At 47.2% G+C, this 14,716-nt stretch overlaps 1 protein-coding gene across 4 annotated transcripts in view; it reads left to right on the top strand.

Annotated features, from left to right (window-relative positions):
• The window catches only part of LOC119967138 (glutamate receptor ionotropic, kainate 2), a 587,375-nt gene that overhangs the window by 305,586 nt on the left and 267,073 nt on the right, over nt 1–14,716 (top strand). For all 4 annotated transcript variants that reach the window (XM_038799270.1, XM_038799271.1, XM_038799268.1 and 1 more), the window contains exons 6-7: nt 1,258–1,311; nt 2,351–2,524. In XM_038799270.1, the coding sequence (XP_038655198.1) occupies nt 1,258–1,311; nt 2,351–2,524 (228 nt within the window). The remainder of the gene's footprint in view (nt 1–1,257; nt 1,312–2,350; nt 2,525–14,716) is intronic.

The raw sequence follows: 14,716 nt of genomic DNA, 5'->3' as shown, positions 1-14,716 counted from the left end.
ACGTTTGAAAAAGAAAGGGCGCTTAAATTTTGGGAATTTGACACATTCTCCAAGATTTGCAATGCAAAGTTCCAGCAGTTTCTGCTTTTGTTTCAGATTCCCAGTACCGCTCTTTTGTCTTTTCATCTCCGTTATTTTGATTGTAAGGAGCAAGTGGTCTCCACACTGGTGACATCCTACGCAAGACCATCTCATTCTGCATCACGATGGAACGGTGGTTAGCACTGCTGCCTCACAGAGACCCGGGTTCGATTCCGATCTCCGGCCGACTGTCTGTGTGGAGTTTACACATTCTCCCGGTGTCTGCGTGGGTTTTCCCAGCGTGCTCTGGTTTTTTTTCCCACAGTTGTAAAATGTGCAGGTTAGGTGGATTGGATGCGCTAAATTGTCCCGAGGTGGGGTTACGGGGATAGGATGGGGAATTGTGCCCAGGTACGGTGCTCTTTCAGAGGTTGGTGCAGACCTGATGGGCTGAATGGCCTCCTTTTGTACTGTTGGGCTTCCATGATTCTATGATCATTGGACAGAGAGAGCATGCAAACCAGTCTGTTAGTGACATACCTCGCAATAAATACAATGATAGCTCATGTGACGAATGGGAGTCAGCATGAACAGAGATGCAATCATTCCTTTGGCACACTTCAGCGATCTTGTCCTTTCAACATGGGGAAAAAAAAATCCCCAAAGGATATGCAGATACTTTTGATCGAGTGGTCACCTTTATAAAAAATGCTTCTTTTGTTCTGATAAACCCATTTTCAGCTGTAGTAATGTAACTGCACCAGCTGACCAATCTTAAATATATCAAGGAATTCTTTTAAATGGAAAGATAGAAAGAGAAATAATTGCATTTTATTAAGCTGCCTGATTCCACTGTTTCAGGCGAAGATTTTATATGTGGGATTATGGACACAAATTTTAACAGTGACTTGCAACTTAACCTAACCAGTGTAATATCATTGCGCTTTGCATGCAATTTCTCAATTGCACTTTTTAAACCTTATTATCTGTAGCTGCATCAGGGACCCTGATAGTCAGACTCACTCCTTAATGATATGGAATATCTTCGTGACTGAATACAAATCACACTTTCACTGCATTTAGCACCTGACTGACCAACCTGCTGTTATGTTTAACGTGATGTGTTTTAATTCTATTCAAGTCGTAAAATTTAATCTCCGGTGCATTGTACAGGACATTTCTTGTAATTATGTAGGTAACTCTGCAGCTTGACCTGCCCATTCATTTCTTTTTCAGGCTTTGTCGATGGGAATGATGACTGAATATTATCATTACATTTTCACCACCTTGGTAAGCAATTGAACCATTTATTATTATTTTACGATGTGTGAGGATGATTTTCACGGATGAACAGCAAGCTTGTTTGTACCTCATTGTCCGTCAATTCCCCAATTTAATGCATTAGATTTTCTCGAGTCTGAGTAACATTGTTTCCGTCTCTTATGCTGTAGGTTGAGTTAAACTCAACCTGCTTGGCTCATGAGGGGGGGGGGGGGGGGGCAATGCTTGCATTGTCCATATGCAACTCATTCAATGCAATGTATTCAAGAGGGCATTAGATGCTTACTTGAATAGAAACAATGTGCAGGGGTTTGGGGAAAAGGCAGGGGAATGGCACAAAGTCATGATTCTCGTTTGGAGAGCCGGTACAGACATGATGGGCAAATGGCCTCTTTCTAAACCGTAACAATTCTGTGATTCTTCTTTAACAGACCAAAATTGTGAAATTTCTTACCTGCCTCTGCATTACCTTCCTCCCAGAATCTACAGGCTTTTAAAACCCATATGTCACATAACTATACCTCATCTGCTGCCCTACTCTTTTGATCCTGGCTGTGTTTGCTCCTTCCTTAAGATTTCTAGAAATAGCACAGCTTCATCCAAAGTGTGCAACTGAGGGCTTTTTCCCCAGATTTGACATTTGCATTGTAATGAATGTTGCACCCCTCATACTGGAACAGTGTCAGATTTAACACTGAATTAATTGTTTGTGACACTGAAACACTGTATCAGATTATAATAATATACACAAGATATCATGGGCGGGATTCTCTATCCTGCCAGCCGGCCAATGGGGTTCCCTTTCGGCAGCCCCACGCCATTGGGAAATCCCCGGGCGCGTGTGAGCCTCTGGCACAACGGAGTATCCCGACAGCGGAGAATCCAGCCTCATAGCTTATACCGGTTTTAGTTAAAGAGGCACTTGTGGATAGGGAGGTCGTAATGGTCAGCATCCCCTTGACTAGAATCCTATCCTGCACAAAGCTTTTGAAGATCCTTGATTCAGGATATACAACAACTTTGCTTGACACCAGATAATTTATTGCAGGACATCTTTGCCTTGGACTTGGAGCCTTATCGCTACAGCGGTGTCAACATGACGGGATTCCAGATTCTCAACACTGATAACAGCCAAGTCGCCTCTATAATCGAAAAGTGGTCAATGGAAAGATTACAGGCACCCCCCAAACCAGGCTCGGGTTTGCTGGATGGATTTATGACGGTATGAAGAAAGATTTAAAAAGGTCCTGCAGGCAATCACACAACAAAATGTCAGAGTTTTATTCAAGTAGAAAAATGTTCGTTCTAACTGTAATACAGAAGTACATTCGCAGTCCTTTCATAAATGTCAAATGACAAAAGGAGAAAATAACACTTTTTTTAAGGTGGATTTACACTATGTACAGTAAGCTTCACTGGGCCAAATTTCATTGATCTCTAAGGTTATAACAGTTGGAAAGCTCACCTACGTTTTCTTTGGGTGAGATCCTCCAGACTCCCAGTTGTGTGTTTCTTGGCCGCCCACTGTTCACTGGCAGTGGTAGTCTCTGGTGCCTCCAATGTCAGTAGGAATTCCCAGCCCATTGGGAAACCACCCCACGGCGCTGGGAAACCCATGGGCGGCGCTGCCTGAGGGACCAGATAATCCCAATGGCTGGAGAATTCAGCCCTTTATCTTTCGCAAGCAATTTGTCGGTTTTATCTTTACTAAATACGGAAGTTAAGTATGAGAAAAGGTCAGACAGCTGTCTTGAATATATTAGCTTTGTGATAATGGCATCCTATTATATTTTAAATATGATATATTTTAACTCCAACCCCTTTGCTTAGTAGCTTATTCTAAATAGTCACCATGCCGGAATATTCCCGACCCAACTGCAGCGGGAAAATTGGGTTACTGGGGAAACCCTGATTTGGCGGGAAGCCAAAAATCAGTTTTTCAATGCTGGATGAACTTTTGCAATTAAGTTCTGGGGACTTTAAAGCCATTCCATGACTCCCGATTAACTGTTTTGCCTTTGCATTTCATGCATGCTCCTTAAAAGGCCAACTTGCCAGAATTGAATTCCCCATCCACAGAAAGTTCTCCCCAGCGAGAATTTTAAACGTTTATGTTTGGAATTGCAGAGAAGTTTGTGAAGTTGACTTATTTCACGGCTTTTGAAATGAGTAGCCACACATTTAACCATCTTGTGAACTGCTCAGAAATATCAGCCTTTTGATTGAATCGGGAGGCAGACGCCCAAGCTGTACCAGGGCTGGACAGGGGGAGTAAGGATCAGAGGGGCAGAGGATGGACAGGGGAGTCAGGATCAGTGGGGCAGGGTGGAGCGAGGCTGGACAGGGGAGTCAGGATCAGTGGGGAAGGTGGAGTGGAGGCTGGGCAGGGGAGTCAGGATCAGTGGGGAAGGTGGAGTGGAGGCTGGGCAGGGGAGTCAGGATCAGTGGGGAAGGATGGAGCGGGGCTGGACAGGGGAGTCAGGATCAGTGGGAAGGTTGGAGTGGAGGCTGGACAGGGGAGTCAGGATCAGTGGGGCAGGGAGGAGCGAGGCTGGACAGGGGAGTCAGGATCAGTGGGGCAGGGTGGAGTGGGGCTGGACAGGGGAGTCAGGATCAGTGGGGCAGGGTGGAGCGAGGCTGGACAGGGGAGTCAGGATCAGTGGGGCAGGGTGGAGCGGGGCTGGACAGGGGAGTCAGGATCAGTGGTGAAGGTTGGAGTGGAGGCTGGACAGGGGAGTCAGGATCAGTGGGAAGGTTGGAGTGGAGGCTGGACAGGGGAGTCAGGATCAGTGGGGCAGGGTGGAGCAGGGCTGGACAGGGGAGTCAGGATCAGTGGGGAAGGTGGAGCGGGGCTGGACAGGGGAGTCAGGATCAGTGGGGCAGGGTGCAGTGGAGGCTGGACAGGGGAGTCAGGATCAGTGGGGAAGTTTGGAGTGGAGGCTGGACAGGGGAGTCAGGATCAGTGGGGAAGGTTGGAGTGGAGGCTGGACAGGGGAGTCAGGATCAGTGGGGCAGGGTGCAGTGGAGGCTGGACAGGGGAGTCAGGATCAGTGGGGGAAGGTGGAGTGGGGCTGACAGGGGAGTCAGGATCAGTGGGGCAGGGTGGAGCGGGGTTGGACAGGGGAGTCAGGATCAGTGGGGAAGTGTGGAGTGGAGGCTGGACAGGGGAGTCAGGATCAGTGGGGAAGGTTGGAGTGGAGGCTGGACAGGGGAGTCAGGATCAGTGGGGTAGGATGGAGCGAGGCTGGACAGGGGAGTTAGGATTAGTGGGGCAGGGTGCAGTGGAGGCTGGACAGGAGAGTCAGGATCAGTGGGGCAGGGTGGAGCTGGGCTGGACAGGTTAGTCAGGATCAGTGGGGTAGGTTGGAGTGGAGGCTGGACAGGGGAGTCAGGATCAGTGGGGAAGTTTGGAGTGGAGGCTGGACAGGGGAGTCAGGATCAGTGGGGCAGGGTGGAGCGGGGCTGGACAGGGGAGTCAGGATCAGTGGGGAAGGTTGGTGTGGAGGATGGACAGGGGAGTCAGGATCAGTGGGGCAGGGTGGAGCGTGGCTGGACAGGTTAGTCAGGATCAGTGGGGTAGGATGGAGCGAGGCTGGACAGGGGAGTTAGGATCAGTGGGGCAGGGTGGAGCGGGGCTGGACAGGGGAGTCAGGATCAGTGGGGCAGGGTGGAGTGGAGGCCGGATAGGGGAGTCAGGATCAGTGGGGAAGGTTGGAGTGGAGGATGGACAGGGGAGTCAGGATCAGTGGGGAAGGTTGGAGTGGAGGCTGGACAGGGGGAGGCAGTATCGGGGGGGCGGGGGGGGGGGGGGGGGGGGGGAGAGAGGGCTGTCTGGCGAAGAAAGCCAGATTGTCCTGGGCTTGGTAAGAAGGCAGCACAGCAAAAAAATGCACCCATCTCCTGAGAAAACAGACACAGGACACAACCAACAGAGTAACCTTCGTCGTCCAGTACTTCCCCGGAGCGGAGAAACTACGACATCTTCTTCGCAGCCTTCAACACGTCATCGATGAAGACGAATGTCTTGCCAAGACCATCCCCACACCCCCACTACTCGCCTTCAAACAACCGCACAACCTCAAACAGACCATTGTTTGCTGCAATTGTCATCGCAATGGGAATATGGGAAAGGTCTCTCCATTAGGAGCAGTTAATGCCTAATTTTGTAAGCTGAGTAAAGGGGCACCCTATTACTTATTAGTCCATTCCATGGCGAACTAGGCTCAATTGTGTTCTCCTCTCAAGGTTACACCTTCCAATAAACCTTCCAATAAAACTGCTCTCTAATTAATAGATCAAATTTCTGCGAGAACCCACCAGGTCTGGAACTGCCGTACATTCTTTGCTGATTGGCATCTGCTGCTGTCAGAGGCAATGATGGAGGCAGGGAGGTAGATTATTTTTATACTCGTTCATCAAACATGAACATCAAGCAGGCTGTGCCAACGTTTATTGCACCATCCCTAATTGCCCTTGAAGGGGCAGTTAAGATTCAACCACATTGTTGTAGATCTGGCGTCACATGTAGGCCAGACTAGGTAAGGACGGCAGATTTCCTTCCCTGAAGGACATTAGTGAACCAGATGGATTTTTTCTGCATCAGTTTCATGGTAATCATTAGGCTTTCTTAATTCCAGATTTTTATTAAATTTAAATTTCACCATCCGCCATGGTGGGATTTGAACCTGGGTCCCCAGAGCATTACTCTGGGTCTGGGTCTCTGGTTTACTAGTCCAGTGACAATACCACTACACCATCGCCACTGCCTGGCCTCGTGCCTCATGGATTGAATTGGATTGGATTTGTTTATTGTCCCATGTACGAGTATTTTTCTGCAAGCAGCTCAAACAGATCATTTAGTACATGAAAAGAAAATACATAATAGGGCAACACAGGGTACACAGGGGCTGGTTTAGCACACTGGGCTAAATCGCTGGCTTTGAAAGCAGGCCAGCAGCGCGGGTTTGATTCCCGTACCAGCCTCCCCGAACAGGCGCCGGAATGTGGCGGCTAGGGGCTTTTCACAGTAACTTCATTGAAGCCCACTCATGACAATAAGCGATGTTCATTTTAGGGGCTGGTTTAGCTCACTCAGCTAAATCACTGGCTTTTAAAGCACACCAAGCAGGCTAGCAGCACGGTTCGATTCCCGTACCAGCCTCCCCGGACAGGCGCCGGAATGTGGCGACTAGGGGCTTTTCACAGTAACTTCATTTTATAGGGGCTGGTTTAGCTCACAAGGCTAAATCGCTGGCTTATAAAGCAGACCAAGCAGGCCAGCAGCACGGTTCGATTCCCGTACCAGCCTCCCCGGACAGGCGCCGGAATGTGGCGACTAGGGGCTTTTCACAGTAACTTCATTGAAGCCTACTTGTGACAATAAGCGATTTTCATTTCATTTTTCACAGTGTAAGTACAGAGACACCGGCATTGGGTGAAGCATACTGGAGTGTAGCATTAATCAGGTCAGTCCATAAGAGAGTTGTTTAGGAGTCCAGTAACAGCGAGGAAGAAGCTGTTTTTGAGTCTGTTAGTGCGTGTTCTCAGACCTGCCCGATGGGAGAAGTTGGACGAGTGAGTAAGCTGGGTAGGAGGGGTCGTTGATATGCTGCCCGCTTTCCCCAGGCAGCGGGAGGTGTGGATAGAGTCAATGGATGGGAGGCAGGTTTGTGTGATGGAGTGGGCTGTGTTCACGACTCTCTGAAGTTTCTTGTTGTCTTGGACTGAGCAGTAGCCATACCTGGCTGTGATGCAGCCAGATAGGATGCTGAGTGGCGGACAGCAGCAAACGTCCGACTCTAAACATTCATCCTCCTAGGTAAATGGTCTTGGCTGAAAAGGTCCTATGTTTAAGCCTTTTTATGATGCCAAGGCAATTGTCTCGAGGGTAATGGATACAAGCTGAATAGTGACCGAGGAAGGTTTCTCACATATGGCTGTTATTATCTTGGTCAATACCCCATGTCTCTATGCACAGTCACATGTGAATGAAAGGAACAATCATCTGTGAACCTCCAGGATGCCCTTCACCTTGAAGGGGTGGAGTGGGGTTGTCCTGTTTAGACAGAGGCCAGGTAGAAGGCTCAGCATTGCCTTTGAGGATCAGAGATGGAGGCTGACCAGATGGATCACTGCAATTCATACACAGATCAATTCTGTCATAGATGATACAGGCTCCGTACCTCACTGCCTTTCTATTGGCTCTTATCCAGGTGAGCAGAAAGCAGTTCAGGAGGTGTAGTGGGGCCTCAGTAAGATCTGGATGGTGGTGAGCTTATCATTTTCCTGTTCTACTTCACTAGGAACAGTTGAAACTGAGCATCGTGGAATAATTCCATCACTATGGATCCAAAGCAGCTTTGAACGTTTGAAGCACCTGGAATTGATTATCTACAGATAATCAAAATGAAGTTGCTTTGTCACTTTTGCACCATACTCCCCAAGGAGGCAGATGAATTTCTTGTGTTCCTTTTCAATCCAAGCTCTCATTTTGTCCTGCACTTGATAAGGTGTAACATGTGCGTGCACAGGAATACCGATCTGTGCAAATCTCTTCAAGATTTCAGGAGTGGTGACCCAGGTGTTGTTTCCTCCAGCGTGACCACCATCCTACCAATACATCTCAGTGGGGCCTCAGTAAGATATGGATGGTGGGGCTACTGTGATGGTGAGCACTGGCCTGAACTCGGGTATGTGGTGCAGCTGCCTGCAGAAGGCAAACTTGCCAGTTGTCTGCTTATTTGAAGCCTTCATCTGCATGTTAAAATTACAATTGAACAAGGACAGCTGTGAATGTTTGGATGGGAAAGAAATAACACATATTTTACTGTGCCGCAACAATTCTGTCATTCTGTGCACATCCCTTAATTCTCCGAACATCAATAGAAGCCTTTGGTTTTCTACTGTTCGGATGACAGGGGAGAGCTTCGCTCTTTTAATCCTCAAACTGCATCTACAGTGTTCCTTGCTTCCGACCTAGCCTGTTTAAATCCCCTTGAGAACTCTTTCAACCACCCACATCTCACATCAGGGCAACAGCAGCAGGAGATGCGATAACTACCCTGTGTGCTCTGTGCAGACGTCACTCTCAGAGCTCAGACCCTGGTGAGCTGTAAGTTGTGAATTGCATAATAAGTGCCAGACACTCACAAATGATGGTCAGTGGTTAAGCATCCCGATGTCAAAATAGTCAGTAATCACGATTAGCGAGAGAGAAGTGACTCGCCAGGAGGACATTATCGGACTCTGATGGGGAAACCATATACCACACCCTTAATTGCCCCTGACCATTAAAATAACAGCAGCAAAATGAGAATCCAGGACACATCCAAACTGTGTAACCGTATAATTAAAAATGGCACAATCATGTACTTAGACCTGTGCTACCACCAATGTGAATTCAAAACGCCATTATTTTTTTTTTTGCCTATCGCCACACCTAGGTGAAGCCCCAACATCCACAGCTGAAGCGGAGACAACCTTCTGACTGCAAGGCCCTGTTGACTGTGATGACATTGGGGTTACTCTGGTGGCCTGAGGGTCTTGCCCCATAAGGGTTTCCTGCACTGATGCAAGTGCACCCTCCTCGACCTGACCTGTTGCAGGCAGTGGGGTTACTGGCAGAGGGGAAGTTGAGTGGCAGGGCCGCTTGGAGTGTCTTGAGTTGAAATCCACAGGAGTTGGCACACCTCTTCCCTGTTGGTATGCAATGGCACCTCACTGATGAGGCACCTGGAGGTAGGTCAAAAGTGCCCTGCCCCCACTCACCTAGCCATTACTGGAACAGACCCATGACAAGGGTGATGGGGTGTAGATCCGAGTGAATATTCAGCAGCCAGCATGTGTCACTATGGACTTGAGACTCCAAGATGGCTGTCACCCTTCCCATGGGGATAGTCAAGCATTTGCATGCTAAAGACATGACAGCAGACAGAACATGAATGGACTCTTCCAGCCTTCAGGTCGGACTGCATGTGGCTTCTGGCACTTCTGCTTGATGTTCCCCCGCCTGTCTCTGCATCTCCAAAAGGTCTCCTTGGGCCTAGTCCAGAGGCTCGCCATCTGCATGGACTGAGTAGGAGCACAGTCTCCAGCAGTCCTCCTGAGTGTCAAAGACCTTGGCTGCCACTTTCCCTGCCAGCGAGAGACTGCTATCAGTGGTATTCTCACTAGTTTGTGAGTCCAAGCCTACTCCAGAACGTGCACCCACCAAGGTGACTGTCTCTGTGGGTCTTGCTCAACGCTGTGACCGTACATTCTCTGAGGATTCTGAGGTAGGTTGGAGATGGAGCTGTGGGTGTTCTATCCTTCCACTTTATTGATGGCACCTGGAATGGAGAAGGGAAAGATTTAATGGATGCCTAAGCAGGCTTCCTTATTAAAACAAACAATGTTTCACTCGAACGGCGCATCTGACAACTGCAGACTGGAAGCATCCTTACTGGTTTGCTGGGCAATTCCATTCTCACCTCCAGAACATGCACAGTCTTGCTCCTCCCTCGATACTTCTACGGCCTCATCCTTAAAGGTGGTTATGACTCAAATCTCCAGAATACTGCCATCGGTCTGGGCCCGCTTCCTTCTGTTGTGCACATTCTTGTCCTGTGGACAGACAGAAGTATTGATTGTCATCCCAATGGGTACATGAGCAGTTTTAGGAGAATGTATGCCTGTGTCAGCTGCTGAGCCCTCCAGAGCATTTTAAAAAATTTGTTCATGGGACGTGGACATCGATGGCTGGGTCAGCCGTTATTGCCCATCCCTGAGGGCAACCACATTGCTGTGGGTCTGGAGTCACATGTAGGCCAGACCAGGTAAGGACGGCAGATATGCTTCCCGAAAGGACATTTGTGAAGCAGGCTCTGAGTTAACATTTCAAGCAATAGAGTGTCTGTTCAACCAATCAAATTGAAAAATCCTTACTGAGGCACATAGAGTCCAAACCTGGAAATCCAAGTTAGAATATTTCATTCAATGTAAAATCATCGTGAAATAAAGAGAAGGAAAGTATAAAAGAGAAAGAAGAAGTTGAAAAAAGTTTCAATTTTAATTTAAAAAATTCTGAGGCCACACTTAAAATCTGAAGGGAGGTGACTCCACCATTGCAAAAGTAAATTTTCAATGCCAACGAGGTATTTTGATAGCATATAAGACTTACTGCAGTGTTAAAAATTCGCTTACACTTGTTTTGACAGGGCTTAACCTTTTCTGGCAAGTTTGCTGGGAAGTGCCACAGCACCAGGACATACATCTGTTTGAATGTTGAGTCTCTCGGTGGGGTACTTTTGATGCTTGTGGAGGAGCAAGTGAACGCAGACGGCAACTTTATGTTTCCCACATTTAACTCTGCAGGTACTCACGTCAGAAGTTGCTGTCCAATTTACTTCATAACAGCAGTGAGCATTGATAACCTCATTGCCATTGAAGCCAAGCCATAACTGAGCGTTTTATTTACTTCAGTGAGATCCGCCAGCTCTCCATCTTTCTACACCTCAAGAGTTATTTTCTTAAAATCATTCACTGTAGTTATACTTTATCTATGGGATACAGTTATTGTTCATTTCTGTGCCCTTTCCATTGAGGTATATAATATTTCTTTGGTGTGATGATCGAAATTAAACATGGTATTTGATGCAAATTCTGCACAGGGAGGGGTCAAGACAAGATTGGAGAGTTTGGTTTTTAGTCTTGTCGGGATAATGGTGTTGAAGGTGGCACTGTAGTTCATGAACAGCAGTCTTACATAGGTGTCCTTGTTGTTGAGGTGTTCGAGTGTTTAATGTAGAGCCAGGGAGATAGCATCTGCTGTGGACCGGTTACGGTGATAGCAAACTTCAGTGGGTCGAGACCTTCTGGGAGGCTGGCAGTGATCCGTCCCATGACTAGCCGCTCAAAGCATTTCATGATAACAGACGTCAGGGTCACCGTCCATAGTCATTGAGGCAGGCTACCTTGTTCTACTTTGGTACTGGTATTATGGTGGTCTTCTTGAAGGAGGTGGGGACTTGAAGATATCTTGAGGTGAGGTGTTGAAGATATCTGCAAATACACTCGCCAGCTGGTCTGTGCAGGCTCTGAATGCTCACCCAGGGACTCCATCAGGGCCCGTCGCTTTCCGCGGATTCACTTTCAAGAAGTGAAACAGACTTACCTCTGAGTCTGTGATAGTGGGTATGGGTGTGTCCAGGGCTGTTGGGGCGGGTGGCACTGATACATTGGCTGACTGCGCAAAGCGGGCATAGAACTTGTTCAGATCTTTGGGTGGGGATGTTCCAGCCCCAGATATTCCACCTGGCCTTGCTTTGTAGCCTGTGCTCTTGTGTAGGTCCTGCCATAGTCGTCATGGGTTAGTGTCAATGCCATACTTAGGCAGCTGTCTTGCACTGCCGCTAGCAGTACTGGCTCCCCGCAGAAGGGGGCACAATTTTGGAAGGCTGCCACAATCTGTTTACACCCCCCCCCCCCTTTCTGTTCCCCCTCCCTTCACCCTTCCAAGCTTTTCTGGGGCCCTCAACCCCCTACCCCTGCTCTATGAATAAGCATTCCCCCCCTCTCCGGGCCCTAACCCTGGCTCTGCCAACTTAGCACCCAAGCACCTTGGCGCTGCCAGCCTGGCATTGCCTCTGGCATCCCGGAAGTGCCACACGGACACCTTGGCAATGCCAGGGAGCGAGACTGGCAGTGGCAGGGAGAATTCTAGGATGTCATCCTGCCTTGTCCCTGATCACCCAGGGGCCTCCAATCGACTGCAAGATCCCTCACAGTGCCATCACATCTGGTTCATGTTTGTGTGAACCAGTAACGTTGGCCGTTGAATCCTGGGCATCGGGTGAATCCGGTCAACATATATTTAGATAAACCTAATGGCTGGGCAAGATCGGATCGCGTCGGGCCTTTCGATTCTGGTAATTCTAGAAAAGTTTTCCGGCTGGCGCAAAGGCCTATTTTGGCATCTCCTTGTATTCAACCGTCATGTACTGACTCCAAGTCAGGCGCGACAAGACCGTTGAATCGTGCCTCTAATCTCTATCCTGTATTCGAAAATTCTGGCTTTATTTCATCGTATTATGTTAGTTACTTTTATAGTTTTGGTACATTGTCTGGATATTGGAAGTTATTTGCTTATTTTTCTCACCTGAATCTTATTAAGCAGCTATAAGTAGCTGAGAGAACTTAATCCTAAAACTATAATTGCCCGATAGTTTGGCTGAAGAGAGGATTATTCAATTAAAATACCAGCACTGCAGAAACCTTATAAACACAAAGCAGAGGGTGCTCATAATCTGATTTAAAAACGCAAGAAATTCTTGAAGCGATAGGCAGGACAATTAACATCAGTGGAGAGAACAGACTAGGCAGCATTGAGGTGTGGCAGGAGATTTAACAGTTTGTCTTTATTTATTTATATGTCTTTGATTCCTCTCATTCGGCCTCCTGTTGTCTCCCGTCAATATTACTTCAGCCATTTAACCACCTCCTGTTTCCCACTTACACACATTACAGGCCATTCTATTTCTTCTCTCAGTGTTTTCTACTGTCCCCTTTTCTTTATTCAGCTGCCTTTTAAATGCTTTTTATCTGGACCCTCTTCCAGTTCCTGGCAGAGAGTGCCATGCAGCCTGAAGCATTCATTTGTCTGCTCTCCCTACAGATGGTGACTGGCCTATTCACGGTTACCAGCAATTTTCTGTTTGGGCTGCAGCAACTTGTGTTCATGTAAAAATGGCAGCGGCAACAGCTAATCTGGATGGCAAGTCGCAGTAATATAACAAAGTGGTCCAAGTTTGAACCTTTTCCCAATGTACTACTTAATTTGCCTGAAGTCAGAGTTTTGCATGCATAATTAAGATGACCTAACAAGCCTTACAGCTTCATTAGCATAGCTTTTCCACGCTAATTGCCTCAACTATCATCTGTTTTAGTAAGTGTACTTTAATCTTGGCTGTGTTGTATTATGACAGCACAGAGTTCCATTTCTCAACTATGCTCATTAGTTCAGAGACCACATTTAAAATTCATAACCGAAGTAAATTACGTTTCAGTCAGCAGCAACAACTTGCATTTATGACAATGCCCTTAATGTAATAAAATGTCCCAAGGCCCTTTTTCAAGCAACATTGTCCGCCAAGGCTTTTCCATGTCGGACCGGATGTGGGGAGCTGGTGGAAGATTTAATGAGGCTTGACTGAGAGCTCAGATTCCCATAAAAAATTTCACTTTGTTGACACAACTTGGGAGATGGGAACTTTGCCTCATTGACAGCTTTATCTTGTTCTAATAAGCTATTTCTTCTGTGATCTGTTTTGGCAATGGCTCAATTTTAATAAAAAGGTATTAACTGTTTATAGCGTTGGTTCTTGATACTTTACCAAGGTCTGGTTTATAGGCACTTTTGCAGGGTTGTAGTAATAGCAGTTTAAAAAAAAAAGAAAATTATGAATGAATGGTTTTGAAACAGTTCCACACATTCCATTGCTACTATGGGGTTAATTAGTTCTGTACAGAGTGTATACTGGGTGAATGGGCATGGTAGTATCATGAGTTGATATGGAGGGAATGAGGGACCATTGAAAGTGAGTGGAGGAGGCATGCGTTGGCATGGAGCTGACATGGGGAATGTGAGGGGTGAGGGTTAGAGGACATAAAATATAAGAAAGCAACTGAAATGAAGTCCCATAGAACTGAGGGGGGTCTTTAAAACAGCCGACTTTGACGCTCGGCGGTCCCCTGACTTCCTTAGATCTGCTCTTGGTGGGCCTGACTAAATCCCATTCCCGTACAGTAACGGATATTTTCCCGACACCAAGTACCCATCTCAAAAGTGGAAATCTATCCCTGAGCCAAATCATTGGGATTGGTGACCAAAAGCTGGGTCAAAGTGATAGGTTTTAGGGAATGTCTCATGGGAGGAGAGAGAGGTAAAGTAATGGCTGAGAGCCTGGGTAGCTGAAGGCATGGCCACCAATGGTGCTGCGTTGAAAATCGGCATTGCACAAGAGGTCAGAATTGGGAGCGTAGAAATGGTTGTGAGGCCGGAGATGGTTGCTGAGGTGGTGAGGGATGAGCCTGTGGAGGAATTTGTCGAAGAAGGATTGCAGCAGTACCAGACAACCTTTAACAATACAAACTTAATCCTGTACTTGGCTGTAAAAAAGTAGCCTACGTCAAATAGGATGCAATTCAGAAAGCACCCCAAAATACCTTTGGATGTCAACAATTCCAAGTGTACACAATCCACTGTTGGTTAAACTTTTTGTTAAAAGCGGAGATGTTTGCACTGACAAGGCATTGGATTATTCTTGAATTTGTAAAATTATCGTTTTCAATGCTGAGTACATTTTTGGCAAAGAACCCTAATAATCTGCTTCAGAAACAGAAGAGCCAATTCCACGCTGCCAGCGGGAGCAGATAGCTT

Source organism: Scyliorhinus canicula, chromosome 6 (assembly GCF_902713615.1).
Source record: "Scyliorhinus canicula chromosome 6, sScyCan1.1, whole genome shotgun sequence".
Lineage (NCBI taxonomy): Eukaryota > Metazoa > Chordata > Chondrichthyes > Carcharhiniformes > Scyliorhinidae > Scyliorhinus > Scyliorhinus canicula.
The sequence above is the reverse complement of the archived record's forward strand: the minus strand, read 5'-3'. Positions and strand labels throughout refer to the sequence as shown.